Source organism: Asterias rubens, chromosome 2 (genome assembly GCF_902459465.1).
Source record: "Asterias rubens chromosome 2, eAstRub1.3, whole genome shotgun sequence".
Taxonomy (NCBI): domain Eukaryota; kingdom Metazoa; phylum Echinodermata; class Asteroidea; order Forcipulatida; family Asteriidae; genus Asterias; species Asterias rubens.
The window spans coordinates 2,086,603-2,113,479 of NC_047063.1; the positions used below are offsets into that span (position 1 = coordinate 2,086,603).

Consider the following 26,877-nt stretch of genomic DNA (forward strand, 5'->3'; position numbering starts at 1 on the left):
ACATTACCTGGACTTTATACCCACCAAAACATGGCTGCGAGTGTACAGGTTAGCAACATGCACTTTCAAGCATGATTCGTAGAATGCACGCAGTAGGCTACAATATTTTATATAATATTTCATAATGGTTATATTGACGAACTAATCTTGAAATTTGGGTCTTTGGAAACGGTTTTCTTGACAAGTTCCCCATGGCGACTTCAAAGTGTGTTGAAGGGGTCTTCGTCATTGGATTGTGCGTTATACTTGCAGTTGTTTATTATGGCCCACGGTTGAATGCATGGTAAGTTCAATCATAGTATAGGCCTATGTTGAGCATCCCCTGTTCGAAAATGGCATTGTTGGTCGTCAGTCATATTTTGCTTAAAATTGGCCGGGAAAACTCGAGCATTTTAGAGTTGTATCCCATCTTCGGGCGAATGAGTACTTCAATGTTTCAAATTGGGGGAGTCTTGCGCGGATACAACTACAAAAACTTTTACCTTCTAGACTTGTATGTACCAATATACCCGAATGATTGAATCCTACAAACTGAAAATATATATATTTCTTTCCTGGGATTGTTCTGCTCGGTAAGTCCCGTGCGTCACCGTCCCTCGCCCCCCCCCCCCCCCCCCCGCCAACCCACTGTTTCTTTATTGCGTGAATTCTTTAGAGGATTACTTCTGTAGGCCTACATGATGAAGTACTGCTGGTAACATTAGGGATCGATACTCTCTGTCACTTGAGGTACAACAGTGATCATTTAGAACATTCTCCAAAACATTTTTGTTTTTACGCAGGAGTTTGAGGAGATTGAATGACCACAATATCCAGCTGTTAGAAAGGTAAACTAAAATAGTTTCGGTTAAAGCACGACTCCTTGAATTATAGTCCAGTCATGGAGGAATAAATTAGAATTTATTCCTCCATGGTCCTGTATACGGAAGCTTAAAGTGAACCCCCCCCCCCCCCGCCGTTCATGATTCTCAATCCACCACATACGGAATAAATTAGAATTTATTCCTCCATGGTCCTGTATACGGAAGCTTAAAGTGAACCAACCCCCCCCCCCCCCCCGCCGTTCATGATTCTCAATCCACCACATACGGAATAAATTAGAATTTATTCCTCCATGGTCCTGTATACGGAAGCTTAAAGTGAACCAACCCCCCGCCGTTCATGATTCTCAATCCACCACATACAGGGTCTAGTCCGATTTGCTGTATCTGGTCCTCGAAAATAAGGCTGTGGTCTCTATATAGGAATCCGTAGTACACTGCGAAAGTTCAATAACCTTTGTTTCTACTGTTTATTTCAGCACACCTTCCACACCACCTCAGTTGTTCTCCAAATCCAGTGGAGTCACTGGAACGACAAGGGGGGACTATTTAACTATACTTATACCGAATGAAGACCCGGGAAATCTCAAGCTACTTCGTGACCACACCTTTAGAACAAATCCAGCTTTCAGAACATCGGTTTGTAGTTAACTCGCGTTGTTCTGTTGTTAGGCACTGGACACGATGACTCCAAGATCAGTTTTGTATCCCAATATGGATTATATACGACAATAACAACTCTGTGAAAAAATATGCTCAAAGGAAAAATACCCGATGCACAAATTGGTGTGCTTTCAGATGCTTAAGAAAGGCTTCAGGCCTAAAGCCCTTTTTAGATTAACATATTTTAGTGAGAAAACACCTCATTTTCAGAAACTACACACGCACGTTTCTCATGATGTTCTGTATTACCAACAGCTTTCCGTTGCTCGTTTACCATGTAAGTTTTTATGCTATTGAGTAACTATTACGAAACGTGTCAAGTGTTTACACATTCAAATGAATATTGGCTTCAAGTATCATTAGTCTAATACTTTGACAAAGAAATAAGTGCAGTTATTACCCCTTTTCAGACATGCCCGTTATCCCTTCAGCTGAAGATGAAAGATGCCGATTGGACATTAGCGGGAAAATATCACCCGGAGATTCAGATGCTAATGAGTGAAGAACTTGTGGACCAGTCAGAGTACAGAAGACTCCAAACGTTTTCGATCCCGTATGGCCTAAAGATGAGACCATCCCTTTCCTATGACGGTAAAGGGTGCTTCACGTTTGTTGTTTCTATAAGGCCGCTCAAATGGGGACTGTGGCAGTTCAATTGGAGACTGTTAACTGTGGGGGTCCATCATAAAGGGCGTTGGCCCAATATTCACTGTACCAACAACTATTATAGTGAACACAAATATTTATAATGAAATACCATTTTAATCCCTTTCCTTTTTCCGCGTGGGTGTTGCAGATTTGGCTCGAATCTTAAGTTTGTTTCCCGCCTCCGAATCCATTTTTGAGTTTCCGGACGGTGAGTTCCGCCCGTCGTGCATTCGCTGCGCGGTAGTCGGAAATGGAGGGATCCTAAACGGCTCGGCAAGAGGCAGGGAAATCGATGACCATCATATGGTTTTCAGGTAAACAGAGACATCAAATCCTCTCTGTATGAAGAAACTATACAGAAATATAGTAAACTTGCGGGTGTGTAAATCATCTCTTTTGCGGGAGTGTTTGCTCTCAAAAGAGCCGGTTTGATCTCGACGTTTGGAAGCGTATACTCTGCTCGTATCCATGAGCAAATTATTTTGATGTTGTATAATGCCTCTCTGATGGACAGAAATTTTGACAAACTGCCGAACAGCATTTAGCTGGCTTTTTTATGTTGAATATCAATACAAATTGTTCACGTTGATTGAATGATTATAATAATGAGTGCACATTATTTTGATAGGTTGAACAATGCCATTCGTAGAGGTCACGAAGTTGATGTTGGGAATCGAACCACCCACTACTTTTTCTACGACAGGTCTTTACAAAACATGGACAAAAGAGATGTTCCAACAGATAAAGTAGGTTTTGTAGGAAAGACTTTTTAATTTTCTACAAAATGAGTGAAAATATCTAGTAAATTTACGGATTCTTCACAAAATGGTCGCGGGAGGTGGCAGCCGTAATCCTTCAAAAACGTCAAAAGAGTAGTTTCAAAATTAAGGTCATTTTAAGCACGATTATTAAAAACAATGTATTGTTGATGTTGTATAGTTGTTGTTCGTTCTCGCCCTCGCTGTTGCTGTACTAATTACTGCTGCTGCTGCTGCTGCTGCTGTATTGCTGTGTATTCTCGTTATCGTGCTGCTTCTACTGCTAAGCTGCTTGTGCTGTTGTTGTTGTGCGGGTGTTTGGGTTTGTTTTTGTAATGAGTGTGGGTTCGAGAGTCTTGACACCCGTGTCCTTAATTAAGCAATACACTTTAAGGATGATTCGTCCTTGGATGGATGGGACGTAAAGCTGTTGGTCCCGTGTGTTGTGTATAACGCACGTGTAATAACCAGTGCACTGGCAAAGGAAAGTGTTTGCCCAGTGTCAGATGCAATTGTGTCCGCCATGCAATACTGTCCGCTCCGGACACTTTTGCATATGCAATCATTTCCGGGGCTATGCAAAAAGGCGTCCGGCGGACATGTACATGCATGTGCGCGCGACTGGCTACCTCCAGGCGCGAGCGTGCATGCACTGAAGTGACGACGTATAAATATAATATGCAGCATGAATATTCACGTATATTATGATTGCAGCTAATACCCAACGGCCGAACATTTCCCATGTCATTAATGACTTGTACTTTAGCTTGTAAAAAAATTGCGAACGTTTAATTTACTGCAAGGACGGTTTTGCACGGGGGCGGACACAATTGCATATGCAAATGTGTCTTGGCGGACACAATTGCATTATGCAGCAGCGTCCGGGCGGACACGATTGCATATGCAAAACGTTCCGGCGGACATTATTGCATATGCAATAATGTCCTCCGCATGGTATGTACTGCATATAGAGGACATAATTGCCGGCGACACCGGTGCCCCTGGTTTGATTGGCGGCATATTGCGCCACAGCACACACTATAAACCATTTAAATTGTGCTTTGTAAAAGAAAATACATGAATAGGCCTCATAGTTCAAACGTAGTTCCACATATCTTGCAAGAAAATAGTAGTTAAAGCACCTTGTGAGCGTCAATGAGTGACGGATTGTTTTTTATAGTAAGAAGCCCCTTCACTATCCATGACTTTTCCCCTTTTCTTATTTTGATACAAAGGGGATTAAGTACGTATTCATACCGTGTCGTCATAACGACTACGTGTACATCAAAAGAGTTGTGAATGGCTGGGAACCCAAGATACATGCCAGTGCAACAGACGTGCGGATCTTACATCCAGATTTCATCAGATACGTCCAAAGAATGTAAGAACCATGCTCTTTGCTCTAGGACTCTGGACACAATGCGGATGGATACAATGGTTGAAAAAATAGCGTGTAGTCCACGTCGGACACAATGCGTTATTAACACAATAGTTGGAGGATCGCCTCTAAATTACGTTCATTGTGTGCATGAATTCCAGTAACTCTTAGAAGAATGTGTCTGCAAAAAATAATACGGAATTAAATGTTGTTCTTCTTTTTAAAATCATTAACAGTGTGGGAACTTTTGAAAGTATAAAACTCAGAAGATGTCGATCTTTACTTTGACCTGGGTGTGGGAACGCTCGCCATTGGTACTGTTAGTCAGGGCATGGGGAAAGCGGCCATCTTGGGTTTTATAGTGACTTTGGAAAACAAGATTTGACTGTGCAGATCGATCGGGAAATTACCATGAAAGTACCGAGTATACAGTGCTAACATACATCTTAGTTTAGAGGTATAAAACCCAAATGAATATTCTATCCCCGATGCAACTTATCAGAGACTCGATGAGCATTAAATTCCCGTTTGAAGACATGCCCAATTCCCAAAACTTTGGAAGTTACACTTATATACAAGCCGCTTACGGTCACACTCTCTAAGTTTGACTCGTGTCGGTGAAACAACACTTTACTCTGCTTTTTACATTATATTAGTTGGATGGGGAATTCTGAGTTATCGAGCTTTTACCGCCCGAGCACCGGCGCCCTGATGCTGTTCACTGCGTTGCACGCAGGCTGTGACAGAGTACAAGTCTTCGGTATGGGTTATCAGCTGATGTACTCGGTTTACTACTACGATGCGGACTACCAACGGCCTCACGTAGCTACGTCTGTGCACGATCTAGCGAAGGAGACCGAGTTGATGGACTCCTTTAATGATGCTGGGATTATCGACTGGTATCAGAGACGTACATGAGGCAAAACATCATTGATGTCCAGACTTTTAAGTAAATCAAATAATAATACAAGTAAATAATTATCTGCGACACTTCTCCACCCCACGGCCCCCACACAAAACTGAAAAACAAACAAAAGAAAACCCCACACATCGTTGGTGTTTGCATGGAGGAAGAAAGGGTGCCCCACAAAGTATATTACATGCCTGGGAATTTTTTGGTCAAAAAAAGCTAAAATAACCCGTCGTAGGCCTGAAAATGCAAGTATTTTGATACCACAATATTGTGCAAAACATTGATCACCACCGACCTGCAGGGTCAGCAGACAGGGGGACACTAGCCTCATAATATTGGTCCAATCCACCCATCCTTGGCCCTCGCACCTTTGATACAAAATTATTTCGTAAAAAAAACGATCTGCAACGATCTGCATCATGAAACTTACTGATCTAATGCTTCTGAAGTTATAGATAGCCCTACGCCTGGATTTAGAAAAGGGGAAAAAATCACACGTTTTGGGTAAAAATCAAATGATTTTTGAGTGGGAACTTTCTCAAAAGCGGAAGAATGCTATATCAAAGGTGCTGGGGCCAAATGACCAATTTAGGGGGCTAGGGAAAAACATGACATTCACGGCAGGTATCTCCAATAAAATTAGTGTTTTCCCTCCTGACTCGGCATTCATCCATAATCAAGACAGCGTAACTCTGCTTTATTCAAATACACACAAGAATGATCACTCATTCAGGCTTATTCGATTGTAAACTTTTTTTTTTGTCACCAAAGCGAAATAAAAATGGCCGGTGTCAGATGCAATTGTGTCCGCCATGCAACACTGTCCGCTCCGGACACTTTTGCATATGCAATCGTGTCCGGGGCTATGCAAAAATCATCCGGCGGACATGTACATGGATGACTGCACATGTTTGTGCGCAAGCGTGCATGCACTGAATCAATGTATATGCAGCATGAATATTCATGTATTGCAGCGAATACCCAACGGCCGCTCACAACATGCACTTAGCTTGTAAACAAAATGGCGAACGTGTTTCGTCAACCAAGGGCGTTTAATGTATGTACTGCATGCAAGCATGGAGGAATACATTTATTCCTCCATGATGCAAGGACGGTTTTGCACGGGCGGAAACAACTGCATATGCAAATGTGTCCGGGCGGACACAATTGCATTGTGCAACAGCGTCCGGGCGGACATAATTGCATATGCAAAACCGTCCGGCGAACATTATTGCATATGCAATAATGTCCCCCGGATATTGCATGCGACACCGGCGGTCTGTTGTATTGATCACTGCACTAAAGACTAACTGTTACAAAATGTTCAACTAAAAAAAACTTTCCCATTGACGGCAGTGGCAATTTCATAGTGCAGACAAATAAAATGCTGCCTGGCGTGCTCTAGACTGTGCCCCTGTCTTTATCCGCAAACCTCGAAGTGTGAAGTCAGATGTTCAGGCTACTATGCGTGCTCTCTTTCATTCTAAAAAAAAAAAAAATAAAAAATCACGTTCCGTTTGGGAAATCCTGGATCGATCCGCCCCTGATGTTGATATTCAACAAAACCATTTCAAAGGGCCCTGTATGCCTAGTGGCTTGCAAGCCAATACAATTGGTCAACGGGGGTATTATTATAATATTAATATTATAAAGTGTCAAAATAATTCAGTGTAGCCATAATGCGCCGAGCATAAAGTGTGCGCAATAAGTAAATTTTACGCTTTTCACTCGATCATCACCGTGTAAACTTTTTGTGTCATCAATTGAATCAAGATTTACTTCTTCCTACTAAAACTAGAAAGACAAATAGATCAGCTCTAAATTACGATAACAACAACAACAGATTTTCAGAAAATGTGTAATGATTGCAAATGGAATGGGGCAGTCATTTTCTATTGCGACACTACTTTTGTAGTGGCGTCGTCAGAGAAAAGTTTGTCAATAACGTAATCACGCAAAATCTCACGTGAAAGTAGCTTACGATGACGTCGGGTTCGCTCGCTGGTGCGCGCTAGCCCCGTCGATGTTTAACAGCGCACTAGTGTAGTACCAGCTGAATGAAATGGTCCCGTGACCTGTATGTCTTTTTTAACGTATGCAGTATTTATTCCGACTAAACATCAGCAGAGGAGGCGTGGAAAGAAGAGAAAAGTGTGAAATTATCAAAGAAAAGTGATTGATATTAAACAATTCTTGGTAATTATAAGGTAGGCATGGTTTTCATTGGCTTTATTCATGACTGTGACAATCAGACAAGCTTATTTAGATTGTTTGTAAGTCATTTTAGCGTAGTCGGAAGTGGGTATGTTACGTATGGATCATTCAGTGTTGTGTTGTAGGTGGTGTCACGGGCATTCGGTGTCACACTCACACAGACCATGGAGGTAGAATTACGCACAGACAAAGTGTGACGGACATGCAGTGTCACGGTGCCGTCTGGTCCGAGGGGGAGAATGGGCTTGGTGCTGGCATGGAGGTAGAATTGGTGCGGGGTACAAACTCTTCCCTCACGTGAGTCACATGCCCACTTGCTTGGGGCTGGTCATCTCAGCACCTAGCAAGCTCGCCACCAACAAAGTCGCCCCTTGCAAAGTCGCCCCCTAACCGGCTCACCCCGAGTTGTAGTTGCGATAATCGTAACCCTCCATCCTCCCGACGGTCGGAGACCGGAGGGTTACGACACAAGACTGATATTATCGGTGTAACTAGCAGTTTTGACCAGTTTTTGCCAGACTCGTGATCAGATTCGTCCTTTTTTTCCACTTTCCAAAATCATGACAGACATTCTAAACACATGGAGTTGATCTTTATTGTATGACAACGTCATCTGGAACCCTTAAAACAACACCATGAAAATATTTGGCAGAAAAAACGACAAAAACTTGCCAAAAGACTGACCGAATATATCCATAATCCATAGCGGAGCCAACTCTAGTGATGTTGAACCTCGCACTTGCTTGGCAACAACCAATCAGCGTGACCCAACCAAACACGATGTTCATACAGTACATGTACATGTACATGTACATGTACATGTACATGCCTGCATGCTGCGCACTCGGTGCGGGGGATCGGTGCTTACACACACAGGCGGTGACAGCATACGACAGCCATGGCTCGTACAGATGCGTGTTTGGTTGGGTCACGCTGATTGGTTGTTGCCAAGCAAGTGCGACGTTCAAAATCACTAGTTGGCTCCGCTATGGATTATGGATATATTCGGTCAGTCTTTTGGTAAGTTTTTGTCGTTTTTTCTGCCAAATATTTTCATGATGTTGTTTTAAGGGTTCCAGATGACGTTGTCATACAATAAAGATCAACTCCATGTGTTTAGAATGTCTGTCATGATTTTGGAAAGTGGAAAAAAAGGACGAATCTGATCATGAGTCTGGCAAAAACTGGTCAAAACTGCTAGTTACACCGATAATATCAGTCTTGTGTCGTAACCCTCCGGTCTCCGACCGTCGGGAGGATGGAGGGTTACGATTATCGCAACTACCCGAGTTGTTACAAAGTCGCCCCCTGACAATGTCGCCCCCAAACAATGTCGCCCCCTAGCAAAGTCACCCCCTGACAATGTCGCCCCCAGCCACTGCGCCCCCTAGCAAAGTCGCCCCCAGAAAATAGTTATAAGGGTTTAGGTTAGGGTTAGGAGGGTGGGGTTAGTGTTAGGGTTAGGGTAAGACCTTCCACAAGCACATTACTTCATACAAAAATTTTTCTGAAAATGTTTTAACTATATTTTTTTACCATAATTATTGTAGCCTTAATTATTTTCCGAACAACATCTGGGGGCAAATTTGCTAGGGGGCGACATTGGCTGGGGGCGACATTGTCAGGGGCGACTTTGCTAGGGGGGCGACATTGCCCGGGGGCGACTTTGTTTCAACCCAGGGCGAGCCGGGTAGGGGGCGACTTTGTTGGTGGCGAGCTTGCCAGGTGGCGAGATGACCAGCATTCGCCCACTTCATCTATCTATTCTAACTGACTAAACACTGTTTCTGTCGAATATCGAATGTCAGACAACTCGTCCGTCGGACAACTCGTCCCTTCGGACAACTCGACGGTTCAGACAACTCAACGGTTCGGACAACTCGAGCGGTTCAGATAACTCAACTTTTTGAGACAGCTTAAGGTTGGCCAAGACAAGTCGACAGTTGAGCGGTTGACCTCCGTAACTGTGTCATGTTTACACAAATGTTCCTGTATTATTAATCCTGCGATTGTATAGTTTATCACTATATAAGTAAAATTTATCTATTATTAATCACAAGAAAATGTGGTGGTGTCCCAGTGAAGCCATACGTTGAAGAAACATCTGTTCAACTATGTCCCCAGGACACTTTGTGTATAATAATGACTAAAAATGACTCCCCCTCCTGCCCCGTGCTGAGCCACCGACAGTCGCGGCCAACCCTCCTCCCGACTAGGTCATCCGTCGACTTGTCTTGGTCCCAAGTCGAGTTGTCTGATGGTTGAATAAATCATCCGTGGAGTTGTCTGAACCGTCGAGTTGTCTGAACCGTTGAGTTGTTCGCACGGACGAGTTGTCCGACGGACGAGTTGTCCTGTCTCCTTTCTGTCGGTCCTACAGACCAGAGTACAGTGAGTAGCCCACCTTGTCCTTGTTGAGCTGTAATTTACTAAGTAGGCCTAAGTGTAAATCATCAATGGCTCTTTTTTTTAACATCTTTAAAAAAATTAACATCGCATCGGTCTCATCACAGTTGCAATCTGCATACATTAAATTACAGCCCACCTTCAATACGTGCATAATAAAAGTAAAAACGCCAAGTTTTCAAAGGTCGCAATACGGGGGCCTATGCGTGGTACAAGTTTGATTGCAAATTTCTTACAATTAGCAAAAGTCCTATACTACTCCAACATACTTCATTTTATTCCTTACATTTATGGAATTTGAAACATGACAGGGCTTACCAAATGATGATGGATGACTTTTGTGCAGAATTGCCTGTCCAAAAAAGGCGTGTACAAAAATTACATTAACGTGGCTGGAGTCAGGACATTTCATACCTTTGCCACTTTGTACCCTGGACTCTTCATACTTTTTCAAGGTACGAAGTGACGAAGTGACTTTGGACACTTCGTACCTTGGACACTCATACCTTCTTTACAAGACACTTCCTACCTTCTCACGAGACACTTCCTACCTTCGTACTTCATTTGGATTTCTGCATCGCTTATGACTATTTTGTGCTTTGTGACAGGATGATTATGAAGTAAAAGCAAATCAAACCAATTGTTACTATTTTGTTGGGACCAAGGAGCCATTTTGACGATTGCATGATTGTTTGCATTTAAAATATCTGTAAAAGATATGGGTGGAAGATGTTGTCTGTGGCGGTAATTGACCTCCATTCTTATACAATAATATTATTAATTTGTATCTCAACGAACATTACCTTATTGAGGAGCCCACATTTTTATAAAGGTACAAAGTGACTCGGCTGAGGGTACAAGGTGACTCAGCTGATGGTCACTTCATACCCAACCAAGAGTACGAAGTGACCAATTTGGTTACGGTACGAAGTGTCCCGAAGTTACGGAGTGTCCAGGGTACGAAGTGGCTAAGGTACGAAGTGTCTGACATCCATGATTCTTTGCCTGTTGATCATGAGAAGTTGGGGCCCGTGCCTGGCGTTTTCAGTTTAAAAAAAAATTCACGATATATCGTCATATCGGACAATATATCGCCAGTAAAAATGTTTGATATGTAAAACCAAGTTTACCAATAGCTAAAACAACAAAAAGATTATGAAACAGGTTTTAAAATTTTTGTATGGCCTCTTTTGTGGATTTTAAATGTATTAATGGAGGTGATGATTGTAAGTGGTGGTACCAACTAGGCCTGGGCGAATTATTCAAATATCCGGTTAATGGCGAATAGGTTTTCCTATCCGTAACCGCGAATGCCTTTTTTTTCTTAACCGGATATCCGCATAGGGCGCGAATAGCTATTTATAAACCGGATAGTTCTGTAATTACAACCAAGTAACCGGATATTCTTTAATATCCGAATATCCGCGGACGTCGGGCGACAACTGATATGAATGTTTTGTCTGAATCCTTATGAAACTTCTATTAAAACAGCATAAAACAGCATAAATTAAGTATTTAACTATGCTCACCTCCGTGAAGAGTTAAAACAATGACATTTCCGACGTGTTTTGTTCAAAGATTACAAAAGTTTTCCTTCACGTAGAGTCAATCATGATAAAAAAAAAAAGCAAATCGCCATCTTTAAATTAGATCCGGTCATTTTTATGAATGAACCGAGTGACACTGTCTAGCGGCGAAAAAAATATTCGAATATCCGGTTAATTTCGGATAGTTGGCCAGCGGTATCCGAATAACAAAATTTCACTATTCGCCCAGCACTAGTACCAACCCAAGTGAGTTGAAAGCCAGATGAGGGCGAGTAGTTTGACCTGTATTTTCTGTGTGTCCGACTATAATCCGACATTTCCTGACAAAGTGGTGATTTCTGGCCAAGGGATTGTCCCCTAAAGCTTCGCAATCATGAGTGGCCACAGCAACACTCAGTTCGTCAATACTAAAGTTAGCATAATAACCATGGGATCGAGGTGATGGATTTCTTAACATCTTTCTAATGGCAGCGCTTTAAGAAACATTAGGCTGACGTCATATATTCACACAGCACATAAACATTTCAAGAACAGCACTGCCTAAAGAGAGACCATCATGTCTAGATGTGAAGACGTAGATACAAAGTGTAAGGGTTAAGGCCTAAGTGGGTTGCGCCAAAACAAATCTTGAATTACCTGTCAGATTGTTAGAAATCCTTTGGAAAAGACGCAAAGGTGGTTTTAAAATAACATATCCTGGAATATTATATAGTCTTTGAAAAAAAGAATATTTTGATGATTTCAAAACCAACATCCATATCGACATTATTGTTTTCAACATCCTAATCGTCCAGGCTTAATAACGCGTGATGTTTTTTTGAACAAATCCAGGCGTAGGGCTATCTACAACTGCAGAAGCATTTGATCGGTAGTTTCATGATGCAGATCGTTGCAGATCAATCTTTTTTTTTAAAAGGCAAAAGAATTTTATATCAAATGTACTGAGGCCAAGGATATGGAGTGGATTGGAAGAATTTATGGGGCTATCCTTTTAAAATATGTAAACTTGTCAAGTAAATCAATTTGAAATAAATCAATTCTTAGTGTTGGTGTTTCTGATCAGCAGAATGTACATGAAATTAGCATTCATGTACACTTCAAAACTGAAACTTTCCACAGTAGGCCTAATGTGTACATTGTTGTAGCAGACATGTTTGATTTTTATAACTCAACTTGCCTCATCACATGTATACATACAACATACATGTATGTTTGTAAGTGGCATTTTGAGTTTGCTACTGCACCAAGAATTGCAACACATTGATTGTCACCATTCCAGTACATTGGTGTAGATTTGAGTACATTAGCAAACACAGTACATGCACCATTTTGTTGACACAGCTAGTGCTTAAAGCATGTAAAGGAGGCACGTGGTGACTGGAGCAGTTAAAGTCTGAAACTTTCCTAATACTAAATGTCCATAACAAAAGTTGTCAGAAATGTGTGCATGAAAATTGTCCCCATTGTCATACATTGAACTTGTTTTTTTTTTCATAGCTACTTTTAGATCAAGCTTTGTCCAGATATATGTAAATGAGGACACAAACAACCTACTACCCCCTTCCCTACCACAAAAAAACCCTCACTGAACACACATACAAACAAACAAACAGACTAAAGTTTGTTTGTTCAATTCAATTCAATTCAAAAATGGTTTATTAAAACATGTCTCGCAGTTAAAAACTGAATTGCACATGTCAATATCATAATATGTTTAAACATAGAGGAAGGTTAAAAAATTACATCAAGTAGAAGTTAACAAAGAAAAGGACATCAAATAAGAAATTATTATTATTATACACATTGAACTCTACAGGATGGGAAAAAATAGAACCCCAAAACCAGTGATGCATAGTGATACACAAAAACACGCATGTACAGTATACTGTAGTGTACTGTACCATAAGTGATGCCAAGGTCAAATCATCCCATTGTCATGATTGTGGGGACCTTACATGATTGTACATCAACTGTATATCAATGTTACGTTGTACATTTACGTTCATGTACACACATGTACACTGATGAGCAGATTATGATGCCTTTACCATTGATCCGACTCCAAACACTGCAACAACAGTAATTAATAGTCGTTATCTTTTTCTCACTTGGTTTTTTGTGTAACCGTACATTACTGCAGTTCAAAGTACTCAATTTAATTCTTACCAATATGTATGGCAGGAAGCAGTTATGAGGACAGTACCCTTTGCAGTTGCTATTGCTATTTATCAAAGTGATGAAATTCACGTTTTATTTACAGTAAAACTGTAAATAAAATTTTAAAAAACAGTTGATCGTCTCCGCCCGCATCCTGTTTGGGGGCCGCATCTTTTTTTACTAATTTGTATTTTTTTATTTTTGTAAAACAAAAATAAAAAAAATCCATCTCTTCAAAAGAACTGGCCCAGGTGCTTTTCCCGAATCTAACGTGATGCTTTCGAACACGTGTAACAGTCTGTTTCATAAAACAATATTAGTGGTAGGCAACCAGCAAACCTTTTTAGTGTAATCCGACCCTGTTAATGTGTTAACACAGGTCCTCATGCAACAAATTATAAAATAAGTTTGCGATGGGTTCAAACTGAAGAATAGGTGGCCTGTTTGATTTGAAATACTAAGGGGCCATTTAGAAAAATCTGGACGATCAACTGGTATTTTTTTAACTTTGGCCTTACATGTTGAACACAACTTTTTGTCTATTTTGACTGGTTTAAAATGTTTAAGAAATTTCGATATTTATTCACAGTAAAAAATTGATTGATATTGAAGTGTATAATCACAGGGCGACTATGATACATGTATTATGTACATTTACATGCCTGATACTTCACAGAGGCAATGAAGGCACTTGCCCTGATGCCCCTGGTTCATTCACGTGGTGTCCTTTGAGATAGTCTAGTGAAAATGTAAAATTCCATCTTAGCCGTGGTTTCCTTAACCTTTTCCCAAAGGGCCTTGCCGTTACAAAAATGAAGTATCAGGCCTGCATTATACAGGGTTTGTCCTGAACTTTGTTGAGTGACTGGCTAGCAAGACCAGGTTAGCTTGGCATTTTACTAGTGCATCACATTCTTCAATGTTCCATATTTCAATAGGGCAACCCTTTCAAACTGATTTAGCAAGTTCGATCTCTCAGAGTGAATCTTGACTGGTCATCAGGTGTTTTATCTGGCATTAGACAAGCAGACCACAGTTATGGGAGAACGCTGATCTCTTACATTTTACATGTCCTCATTTTTAACCAATATATGTTTGTCTTAAAATTGTTGTTTGTTTTATTCTGGAAGAGCCCTGGCTATTTTTGTTTAAATCTGTCACCTTGTTCAACGAAAGAATCTTTTAACAATAGGCTTTCTAAAGCATCAAGGTTAACATGTGACTGTGTGGCTTGTATGTATTGTCATGTGGAGGTACTTCATGTTGAATGCATTCAGAAGTCATTGTGTATCTGATGTCAAGGTTTAGGGAAACGCTTCATCAAACATGTCGACACATGCACCCTGTTGACTCTGGGTGTGTTCAGACAGCGTACTAAGTTAGACTCGAACCGGTTTAACTTTCGAGGTGGTTGTAGAAAGTTGTTCCCCGTGCGCTCAGACAGCACTAGTTAAACCCGATGCGGTTCATCTTTGGTTTTAAGAGGTTAAAGCAACACGACCCCGTTACTTTAACATCCCGTTTATTGTCCTGTTCATTGGTCACTGTGTGTTTACGTAATGATACGGGGGTCAATGGGTTGTCTGTTTTGAGTTAAAACCGGATGTTTTTATTTTAGGTCTGATTTAACATTTGAGAAAGCTGTATCTGAAAACCTAGTTTCCATTGATTATAGTTTTGAGAACATGCGCTTATGGAGAAAAATGGTTTTGTATGGCGAATCTGCAGCAGTGCAGTGTGCAAAGGTCTTTTGTTCAACAACTAAGCATTCAGACACTCACATATTTTAACTGTACCCTCTTCTTTTTTGTCCGTTCAGGTTGAAGGAATTCTTCTAAAAAGAACAAAATGACTTCAAGGAAGAAGGTTCTATTGAAGGTCATTATCCTAGGAGACAGCGGGTAAGAAGATGACACGATCAATTTATTATACTAATATCGGTTGGATCTATAAGTGCATTGTTGCAGAATATAATTACAAGGTATTAATCTGGACTGGCAGTGAAGTGGAGTTCAGAGTAATTCATATAATATTTTGCGGCAATGCGTGAGCATTTGTTCATTCAATGTTTGTTTTATATGACTCACATAATGTTTTTGCCATTTTAAATTTTTCCTAAAACAAGTTGGACACGTACACTTTTCCACCCCACACTGTGACAATAAGCCATTTGCAAGTTAGATTTGAATAATGTACAATTACTTGCTTCTAAGTCACAATGTACCACTTACATTTGAATTCCTCATGACCCATTGACCTCTGTCACCCTTACGAAAACACATGGTGACCAATACATAGGACAAGTATCTCTGAATTAACCGAATGTTAGAGTTAGAGGGTCGCGTCTGATTTGACCTCTTAAAACAAGATAACTGTATCTGGTTTAAAGCCATTGGACCCTTTTGGTAAACAGTATTGTTCAAGGCTCACACTCCGTGTATCACAACTTCTATTTAAAATAACAAACCTGTGAAAATTTAGGCTCAATCGGTCATCGGAGTCGGGAGAAAATAACAAGAAAACCCACCCTTGTATCCACGCGTTTCGCCGTGTCATGGCATGTGTTTTAAATAAATCCGTAATTCTCGCTATCGAGAGTTGATATTGTTTTACTGTTTTCTCAAAAAGTAAAGCATTTCATGGAATAATATTTCAAGAGAAGTCTTTCACCACTACCTTCTGTAAACCCTGTAAGTTATTTGTAAATCTGTGAACTTTTATTTTTTTGTCTGTACCGAAAGGGTCCAATGGCTTTAACTCGTAGCTGTCTGAACGCAAGGGGAACAAATTTTTCCCACCACCTCGTAAAATCAGTTTAGGTCTACCTCCATGGTCTAACATAGTATGCTGTCTGAACATACATGTTCCCATAGAGGACCGGCCTCCTTCTCGTGTCTCTACAGTATCAAATCATACACCGTATTCTGAGTTTCAAGTGTAAAAATATTGTTTCTCCATGTATTGCAAGTACATATCAGTATTCAAAGGTATAAGCCCGGGTGTGGAACCAACTCCCACTGACTGTCAAATCATCTCCATCCATCACAACATTCAAGACAAACTTAAAATCTCACCTGTTCAAACAAGCATACCGTAATTTTCGGATTATAAACCGCGCGGCGTATAAACCGCACTTCCTCAAAATATACAAAAAAATATTAGATGTCGGCGTATATGCTGCGCGGCGTATAAACCGCGATCAAAATGCAAAAAAGACATGATAAACTAACCTCAAAACACGGAAGTGAAGTACGCAAACCTGCCGCGTTACGGGTGATTTTTTATCTCACACTATCAGTCCTGAGTTATATTTTGTTTCCGTCAACAACCCTTTTCAAGAATTTGCGATTTGATGATCGGTTGTGTTGACCATATGTTTTGTGAACTTCTTTGGCAACAATCTCCGTGAATCAAAGATCGGTCGACAACGCACACCGAGAAATAGTTGAACTTTGCCCTGCATCGCATCGCCCTCTGTTGACAAAAGTTGTTCACGTTTGATTAGACTGGGCCCCGAGCCTCAAAGCGTGGGTCAGACGTTCAAGCTCCCCGTTGTACAATGGGCAGCCGCTCTACTCGATCCGTCCGAAGTCTAGCCAAGATTTTATGAATGGAACTATCACCGGCCAATCAACAACGGCCAATCATCAAACGGCCAATCATAGTCTTGGTGCAAGACGTCCCTGTTTTGTATTTCCACAAATTTCCGCCGCCCATAGAGGGCGCTATCACTCCACCAACCGCTATTACCCACGAACCGGTGCGTGAACACTTAGGGGCTGTGCTTGTTTGCGGTACCCTTGTGGCGATGTGCAGTGACAGGCGGGCGGCACATCAGTCAGTCTTGTATAGTTGCCGCAATGTGGAGTTGCGTCGTAATTAAAGTGGAAATGTATTAAAGTTTACACTATTGATCGTAATTGAAATGATCTATTATAGGATAGCATTCTTTTTTTTTTTTTTTTTTTTTGGTTGGCCGGTGTTTCTCTCTCCCTTTTATTGTAGTCCCACAACGAGGATCCACACAACAGATTATTGCAACGACGGACGGGCGGACGGACGTAGCGTGTGTGTATGTAGTAATGTATCATGCAGCGTGCACATTAAGCACATGTACACATATGCGAGTTCGTAAAGCTAGCAATCTGTTAATTGCGCTGCTCAATCTCGAGATTGCACAACAGATGTTGGCGGCACCGTACTGAGCGATGTTCGCTGACGGGTTGTGCTACGCCCTCGCATTTGCGCCGCCTGGAAATAAAATTCCCAATGTTACTGGACTCAACAATCAGAGTCTATTTCGCTGAGACACGAGTATAGACCTTTCTTTTGTTGATAAACAAACCGCCTTGGTTGGCATGGTCGGCCGAATGTTAGTAAAACACTAAATCTTAAAAACAGATGTTTTAACCAAATTCAGCATTTTCTGCAAACTTTCAATTAAATAAAATACCTCTCATAATTATTTGTTTTGTTTTTAACAAAATCGACAAAAATTGGTTACATTGTTACAAAAAATACCGATCTTTTCTTAATTTGCACATAGCTTTCCATAGTTTTCCAATCTGGCTGTGACGTTGCAAAAGAAAGGTCTATAGCTTGAATGTCTGACGCCAGCATGTAGAGACCGCTAGGATAAATAGACGGGCACCAGTCTAGTCTAACCCGAGTTGCGCTGAGCGGGGGGGGGGGGGGAGCTAGCTAGCTCAGGGCGGCTGTTAAACGTTTTACAAAGGAAACATGGAATACAATTGTGGTGGGATTTTCAACAGGTTTTTGTCATCACACAGGCAGGTTTTTGTTTTCGTGTAAGAAAACACAAAACATTATTTAGAATATTTTACAAACGATCTTTCTTTTTAAAAATGCTGTTTTTCTCTTAAATATTTATACGTCGGCTTACAAGCCGCCCGGAGAATAAACCGCAGGAGTTCAAAAAAATGTCAAAATCAACATATAAACCGCGGTTTATAATCCGAAAATTACGGTACTCACACAATCCACAGTCCTAATTTGTCTTTCTCTCCTCAAGCGCCATGAGCGCCTTCCTGAGGCGGATACCGGCGCTCTATTAAGTGTTCTTTATTATTATTATTAGTTTGGTCTCTGTCTCTATGTTTTGGATAACTTTTTGGATTTTCACTCAGTTGCACAAACATGTAGTATGATGTGTAAAGCAGCATGTTTTTTTTTGTAAAGATAGTATCAGTTGATCAGAAGGCAGTGTGAAAACCAACACCTGAAACGACACATACGTCGTTCTGTCTGAAAATATTGCTTTATGCGCATTAAGAAACTGAATCTGAGTGTATCAAGCCTGGTGTTGATTCTTTTATTGGACTAACATTTGTTCAGTATCAGATTTCCCTAATGTAGGGGGAAAACGCATCAATTGATACAATGATGGAATGAATGTATGGCGTTTGTGATTTTTGCTTGAAGCTGATTATGAAAATTTAAACTGATTTAAATATTTGGTCTCCTGTCGCTGATGAAGTGATGCTTGTTCCACGACATTCACATTTATAGTGATCTGAGCATTAAATTTCTGCTTGATTGCGATGGTTCTGTCGCAGCGCAAACAAAACTCGGGTCGTTCTGAGGGCGGCTGTAGGCAATATCAGCAAAGAAATCATTTGAAGTAAGGTACTCAGTTTGAACCACCAGCAACTGTTTAAAAGGAAGGCATTCAGCTGAAGATAAGAATTGTTTCTATTAAAAGCAGTGTTGACACATAATCTTGACTTTTTGTGATTGTGGTCATGTAATACACAATTCTGCGGCAATAGTATCAATTTTTTCAATTCAAGAATACATTTATTTTCATACTCTCATAAAAGAATAACGACACTTACATGTATTACGGAGTAAAGCAAAACATATATGTCAGTAACAGTAAGCATGAAAGTACATACGTACTATGTATTAGTGCAATGGTGATTTTTTTTTCACGAGCGGAACAATTAAAAATGTTCAAACAAGGCAAAACCGTGTGAATTGAACATTTCATCTTTCAACCAACTTAAAATTGTATGGTTTAAGAACTATGTTGTTATAAGCACACAATACAAGATTGCACATCATGTACCCCTGGCACTCATGAGGGTGCTTTGTACTGCTTTGTTTAAAGGCAGCAGTGGACACTATTGGTAATTACTCAAAATAATTATCATCATTAAACCTTTCTTGATTACGAGTAATGGGGAGAGGTTGATAGTATCAAACATTGTGAGAAACAGCTCCCTCTGAAGTGACGTAGTTTTCGAGAAAGAAATAATTTTCCACGAATTTGATTTCGAGACCTCAAGTTTAGAATTTGAGGTCTCGAAATCAAGCATCAGAAAGCACACAACTTCGTGTGACAAGGGTTTTTCTTTTATTATTATCTCGCAACTTTGACGACCGATTGAGCTGAAATTTTCACAGGTTTGTTATTTTATGCATACATGTGTACGTTGAGATACACCGACTGTGAAGACTAGTCTTTGACAATTACCAATAGTGTCCACTGTCTTTAACGCACAGTGACAGAACTGCATGGTGAATACAGGGTTTGCCCGTAACTTTTTTAGTAACAAGCCAGCCAGGACCAGTTATAGCTTTCATTTGTAACTACTTAAAATGAAATCCAGTGATTTTTAGTCAGCCGGATCACTTTGATTGAATTTTGACTGGTTTCTCATGGGTTTTTTTCCAAGGATTTATGTACTTTTTGTATTACAAAACACAATGTCCCCGGATTTGCATGAAACTTACACCGTTTGAAGATAATAATTTAAAAATGCTCACCTTAAAATATTACCCGCTGAGGGACTGTAGTTTTTGAGAAATGAGAAAAACAACAATTATTATTATTATTTAAAACAATGTCACAAAAATAATTTGCGTCTTAGTTTTAGCTTGTAATACGTGGTATATGATATTTAATTATATAAATAATTTTCATCTCACTGTTTTTGTTTGACTTTCAAGAAGTTCTCTTTAAAAGTATCTTCAGTCCTCCAGAACATTCCAATGTACTTTTGAGGATTCCTTAGTTTTATTAATAGAAAGACATTATATTATTTACAATAACAACTGAATGCTGTGATTGTTTTTAGTGTTGGCAAAACTTCGCTTATGAACCAGTATGTCAACAAGAAGTTTAGCAACCAGTACAAGGCCACTATCGGTGCAGACTTCCTCACAAAAGAAGTCATGGTAGAGGATAGACTTGTCACAATGCAGGTAAGTTGAGTCGGGTCAAAGGTCATATATGCTAATCCTAAAGGCCGGTTTATAGTCGGTCGCGCGATGGTCGGGCGATGGAAATCTTGACGCGCGATCAAAGAAGACACAGTTTTTGGGCCTCAGCGAGGTAAACTGAGTCGCACGTCAAGATTTCCATGTGCGACCATCGTGGGACCGACCATAAACTGGCCTTAACGCTCCCCAATCCATCAAAATCCTATTCAAGAAAATAGTGTGGCTGTAGGATATGCAAGGAATGAGAAATTGAAGACCAGGCATCAACCTTTAGCTTCAGAGGGGCAAGGCCACTTGGCCTCAAAAGCTCTCAAAAAGAAAGGGGCACCAAGGCCAACTGAAAGGGCACCAAGGCCATTTTCAAACCTTTATTTGTTGATGATTATGTTAAAATACTTTCCACTGATTTCAAGATGGTGGTCAACTTTCCAACCCATATTTATTTCATTGTCGCTGAAATTGAATAAAAGTTTAAAAATATTTGTTTCTGAATTATTTAGTTTTTTTGCAGCGCTCGAATTGCAAACGATTACCCCAGTAATTAACTTACCCCCAACCCTTATTCATCGACTTAATTAAACTCCCTTCTGGTCATCTGAAAACAAATCGTTGCTCCAGAACAAAGAATTGTTGAAAAAATCATACAGAAAAAATATTAAGAAAAATAATTCCCTGCGTGTTAATCTGAAGAAAAAAGATCAATTAGTCTCTGGCTCACCACTACCCCAACTCTGCGAGACAAACGAGCCCAACCCACCCCACGCCAACAACCCCCATCATACACCAACAACCCGGAGGCTCAGCTAAATCCGATGATTTGGAAAACTATTTATTTCTTTTTTTCCCTTCTTTTTTTATATAAATATGAGTAAGAAAATTAAAAACGAACCCTCAACCCCTTAGCACAAAATAATTGGCCTAGCATTTAGCTAAACTTGTAAGTTGTATTTTGCATGCCGGCGTTTATGCCATGCTAGACTGCGCTAAATAATTACTATAAAAAAAGTAGACAAACGCACCTAATTGAAAAATGCTTCTAAAGTTGGCACTTTGCTACCACTCTAGCCCTTTCGCCTTCCTGCTTATTTTTGCATCTTTTGTGGGGATGGCATGCTGATTAATCAATAATGAACTTGATGGAGTATGATGATTGCCAAATTAGGGCTCTGCCGGTTGGCGTTTTACAATTCCACGCTTTTTGTGTGTACACAAACATGTGTTTGGCAATGAAAAACAAAGTCGCAAGGCAGGCAGATCACTGGTAGTGGTGGGTCACAAACATTAATCCAGTACAAGCTTTGGACACCAGCGAAATAGCCAGGGGAAAAACATAGACTGTATCCAGCCCCCGGCCGCGCGCCTCCCCCGCCCCATCCGCTACAAATACAGATCTCAATGGACAAAATCAGTGCGAAAATGCGTAATTTAATGTAGGGACTTGTAGCGAGTTTATACATTGGAGTAGTCTGGTGCTGCGTTTTTAGTAGTAAACAGCTCAACTACGTTTGATATGGTTACCATGCCACATTCTCGACACATTTTTTATTGCACAGAAGCAGCATTGTGAAAAACTAGTGTGCGGGATCGTACGTTCCGAATTTTACCTCCATATAAATTAAATGGGTCACAATGTTAACATTAAATAACTTTTTCGAATAAATAATGTTATGGAATCAATGGAAATGGGCATGACGGCCAAGTGGCCGTAAGGTACGTGATTTTTAAAAGGGCTTCACAGCAATTGGCTGGGGCATCGCGGCAATGGCCGCTGGTGGCCGCTGTAGAGGTCGAGGCCTGGAAGACATTTATTTAGATGGATCTCCGCACATCTTTACTCAAATCTTGCACTCTTATTTTTTTGGTGCCCCTTCCAGATATGGGACACAGCCGGCCAGGAAAGATTCCAGAGCCTTGGTGTCGCGTTTTACCGTGGCGCTGACTGCTGCGTACTGGTCTTTGATGTAACCAATCAGAATTCCTTCAAGTCGCTGGACAGCTGGCGTGACGAGTTCTTGATCCAGGCCAGTCCAAGGGATCCGGAGAATTTCCCTTTCGTTGTACTAGGCAACAAGATTGACATGGAGAGTAGACAAGTAAGTGTTATTATAAGAATATTAAAATGATAGTAACACTCGGTGCACGAGTGGTGCATTTCTGGGGGCACAACTGTGAACAGGACTGTGTACATATGTGCACCACGCAGATGCATACCATATGGTATTATTTTGCAGGCTGGCATAGTTGATCTATCATTCCAAAACCACAGTGGATGATACTTATAATATAATGGTCAGGCAGTAGGAGGGTTAACCACTTGGTGCAAAAGCGGTAGCTAGCGACCACCAAAAACATGTCAAATTTGACTTATATAAGCTGTCATAACTTAAAACTACAACCCCCAAATATACTGCCCTCATTCGATTGTTTAGAGAGAGTGTTGAGCTTTCGATTGGTGTGATGAAAAAAACATGGTTGGACGTGTTCTTTTGTTGATTTCTAAATAATAAATCTGTACACCAAAGGGTTAACTCTCTCGATATTAAATTCTGTTGACATGAACAACAGCTGGTGCCCAGGTCGTTTGACCACTCATGTGTGAAGCACACATTCTCACACTACAGAAAAGCTTGCATTCAAAGGTTCATTTGACAAACTCTATCTTTGTGGTGTGTTGTGGCCAAGAGGTCTAGTTCACCAGACCAAAGCTCTGGTGTTGTCAGCAGCAGATTGTGGGTTTGAATCCCGGTCATGACACTTGTGCCCTTGAGCAATGCACTTGACCATAATTGCTTCCTAAATACCTGGGGAGGTAGCTGGGCCCCAAAGGGTTATAATTAAATCGTCACTTCTTTCCTCTCAGGTTTCAACCAAACGGGCACAGAACTGGTGCAGCAGCAAGAACAGCATCCCTTACTTCGAGACGAGCGCCAAGGAATCCATTAACGTCGAGCAGGCCTTCCAGACAATAGCCAAGAACGCCCTCGCACAAGAACCCGAGACAGACATGTACAATGATTTCCCCAGTCAGATAAAACTCACCGACGACAACAAACAGGATAAGTCGGGCTGCTCGTGTTGAGGCTCTTAGAAAGTACCCCCCCCCCTTTCTAGATTCCGAAGAGCACTCTTTGCACCTAGGCTCTTGCACAGGTGTTAGGGTGGTGTATAATTGACTCATCCGGGGACTTGGAGAGGCTTTGGCTTTTTTTTTAATGGAAAGATCTAACATCTGGTGTGGAATTCCGACTTTCGAAATCTGCCACATTGGTCCAGGTACTTCAAGTTGATATCATGATTTGAGAATCTTTAACCCTAACTCCGTAATCAGTTTTCCCAAATATACAAAATGCTCCCCTCAAAAGTGACTTGCCACCAAAATGTCTGTACTTGGATGGTATTGGTGCCTGGCCTCATGCTTAGATGGGGGGGGGGGGGTGTTAAGAACCTCTCAATCCATCAAATGAAGGGTTTTTCGGTTGTTTGGGTTAAATGAAAAACAAAACAAAAAACGAGACAATAAGAATGCATGTGCCATTTGAATTGTTGTGATAAAGCTCTTGCCATGATATAAACTTTTGCCTGGATGACATTCTTCTGTCAAAAAAAAAAAATTAAAAAAATGAAAGAGGGACAGGACTAAATTGCAAAGCCTTTGACTTTCCCTGTTTGTGACTCGGTGATTTTTCTTTTTTGTACTCTGCATTGAACCAGACTCAAAATCTGTAAATTTTAACCCTTAAAATGGTGAATGATTTTAAATTCTTTGCACTTGCTGCACCATTGAGCGAGACCTAGGACTCCAAACCAACCCCAAACGAAACAATCTTACCCCAACTAGCAGTTATCAATGCAAGGAGCCATCACACCTGTGGAGTAAGGTAACGAGGTAGTGCAACATCAAGCAACCTGTTACTAGGGGTAAATGGGATAACCGCATTCTACCCTGGAAAACTCCAGGATTACACAAGATAGAACCCAACTCAACAGCTATCGCATATCTTGTACAATTAATTACATGCGATAGCTCAGTGCATGGCCACAAATTTATCAGAGGGTGACTTTTTCAAATGTGGACTCCAATCTGGTTCTGGCTCACACAATCTCTCCCTGGAGATTTCCCATTTGTGACTGAAGGAAATTCTCTTTGCTTATAAGCGAATTCTCAGGAAATGTTGACTAAGCTCACAGCTTTAGGCCATTTTGAGGGGGCCTCCGTGCCCCTGCTAGGTGCCTCTATGCCCCTGCAAGGTGCCTCTTTGCTCTGCAAGTTGCTTCCATTGCCCTGCAAGGTGCCTCTATGCCCTTGCAAGGTGCCTTCAGCATGCCCCCTGGTCATTACCTTGGTGCCCTTCGAAATGTACCAAGGACTGCCGAGCCCTTTACAACAACTGCATATCAGTCATGTAGTCTGCCCACAAAAAAAGAGCCCAGAACGGGCGATTGGAAGAGGCTCAAGGTTTTACAATCCAAGGTATCGGTCATTGGTGCAACAAACATATCGCCTCAATCTTCAAATGAATGTTTTTCCATTGTAAAACCACGCTGACTATGGTTTGTGTTCATCAATTGTAAATCAGTCACAGCAGTGTACAAATATTGACGGCTAAAAAGACAATGTAGCATTTTGAACGTCGTATTTGATTTGTGTTTATTCCCTCCCCCATTGACTGTTTAGTTTTGTCCTGGACAGCATACGTTGGCATAGATCAGTGTTATAGGTTTTCAGGAATGAGTTTAGTGTCGGTCCTGCTATCAAACTTCCGGGTCGTGACTGAAAACTGAAGGTAAATATTTGCACATTTATCAAAATCATTGTTAAAAGATTATTGCTATGTGTGTGTGTGTTTTTATTATCAAAAAGACACCTCTGTTCCTGTGGCAGTAGCAGATGATTTTTTTTTTCATTTAAATTTTTTATTTGAGAGATAAGAACCATTCAATTAGAAGTTGTAATTTACCTTTTACATAAAGTAGACATGATTTACAATATGGGAACTACCAATTTGTACATAACATGCTAAATCCATGTAAAACGATAAGAACGGCCCTATATTAACTTTGCTCGTGCCAACAACTAAAAGTGAAACTGCTCTGGTTGAGTTTTTAAAATTTCTAATGCCATATGCATTCATGATGTTTATGTCAGGTAGGTATTGAAATCTCTATTATTTGTGTAGCTACTCGTAACTTATAATTCAGTTTATGTTCCACTAGTGTAAAAGATATGTTTAAATAATTAGGCAATGCACTTAAAAGTGAACTACTAAAAACAGAAATGCTTCAGCAACTATGTGTGTGGTCTAATAGGCAAACTATTACCTGGGACCCAACAAAACCAAGCTGATGGCCAAACAAATATTTGAGTTTTATTTCTTGAAACTGCATGTAAACTCCCGTTTAATTTTGTCCCATGCTGTATCGGTCTTCAATTAGTCACCATAATCCTAATGTAATTAAGTAACTGACTTTCTGTGTACTATTATTGCTCATCATATATTTGCTTAATGTTAAATAGTTTTGATTTATTTGGCAACAAGGCAGCGAGGGAATTACACATTTTTTAATTTTAAATATGGGACCTCAAGAAATGTTAAAAATAAATATGTCGGAATCTTGTAAAGCGCACATATCCACCCATAAATATATAGCAAAAATACACCCTTTTTGAGACAGGTTTTTGAAGTTTATGAGTTATGCGACCCATGCATAACTATGTAGCACCTTGTAAGGGTCTACAAGGTGCTGCGGATCATTCAGCAGCCATTGCCAAAAGCACCTCGGCAAACCCCCATCTCTCAGGGGTAAGTGCAACCGGGTTCTTTTACTTGCATTACACCGAGCAGGGGAACTTGAGCTTCATGTCCCATCAGATTTAGAAGGACGAAGAAGGACGAGCTTTGAGTACAGTGTCCTTACCTGCTATGTACTTGACTTCAACATTTATCAATTTTGGATTAAAAAAACAACAGAAAAACAAAAAGTCTAACAAAACTTGTCTAAAGACCATTTTGCTAGTTAATGCAACAAACATGATGTTTATGATGTCTGATGGTTCCATTGTTTTGATGATTTCCGTGTACAGGGAAGAAAAGAAAGAGAAAAAAACAGAAAAAGATCCGAGCATATT

At 40.6% G+C, this 26,877-nt stretch overlaps 2 protein-coding genes across 2 annotated transcripts; both read left to right on the forward strand.

Moving 5' to 3' along the window:
• Positions 1-910: 910 nt before the first annotated feature.
• Positions 911-5,186, forward strand: LOC117307346 (alpha-N-acetylgalactosaminide alpha-2,6-sialyltransferase 2-like). The gene is made up of 7 exons (XM_033792068.1): positions 911-918; positions 1,301-1,460; positions 1,895-2,075; positions 2,281-2,446; positions 2,761-2,878; positions 4,126-4,271; positions 4,925-5,186. The coding sequence occupies exons 1-7, from the start codon at positions 911-913 to the stop codon at positions 5,184-5,186; spliced, it is 1,041 nt and encodes a 346-aa protein (XP_033647959.1).
• A 2,064-nt stretch (positions 5,187-7,250) lies between these two features.
• Positions 7,251-25,674, forward strand: LOC117306628 (ras-related protein Rab-7a). The gene is made up of 5 exons (XM_033791118.1): positions 7,251-7,388; positions 15,325-15,406; positions 20,606-20,732; positions 22,625-22,843; positions 23,611-25,674. Exons 2-5 carry the CDS (start codon positions 15,354-15,356, stop codon positions 23,827-23,829), a joined length of 618 nt encoding a protein of 205 aa, XP_033647009.1. The 5' UTR covers positions 7,251-7,388; positions 15,325-15,353; the 3' UTR covers positions 23,830-25,674.
• Positions 25,675-26,877: the final 1,203 nt, after the last annotated feature.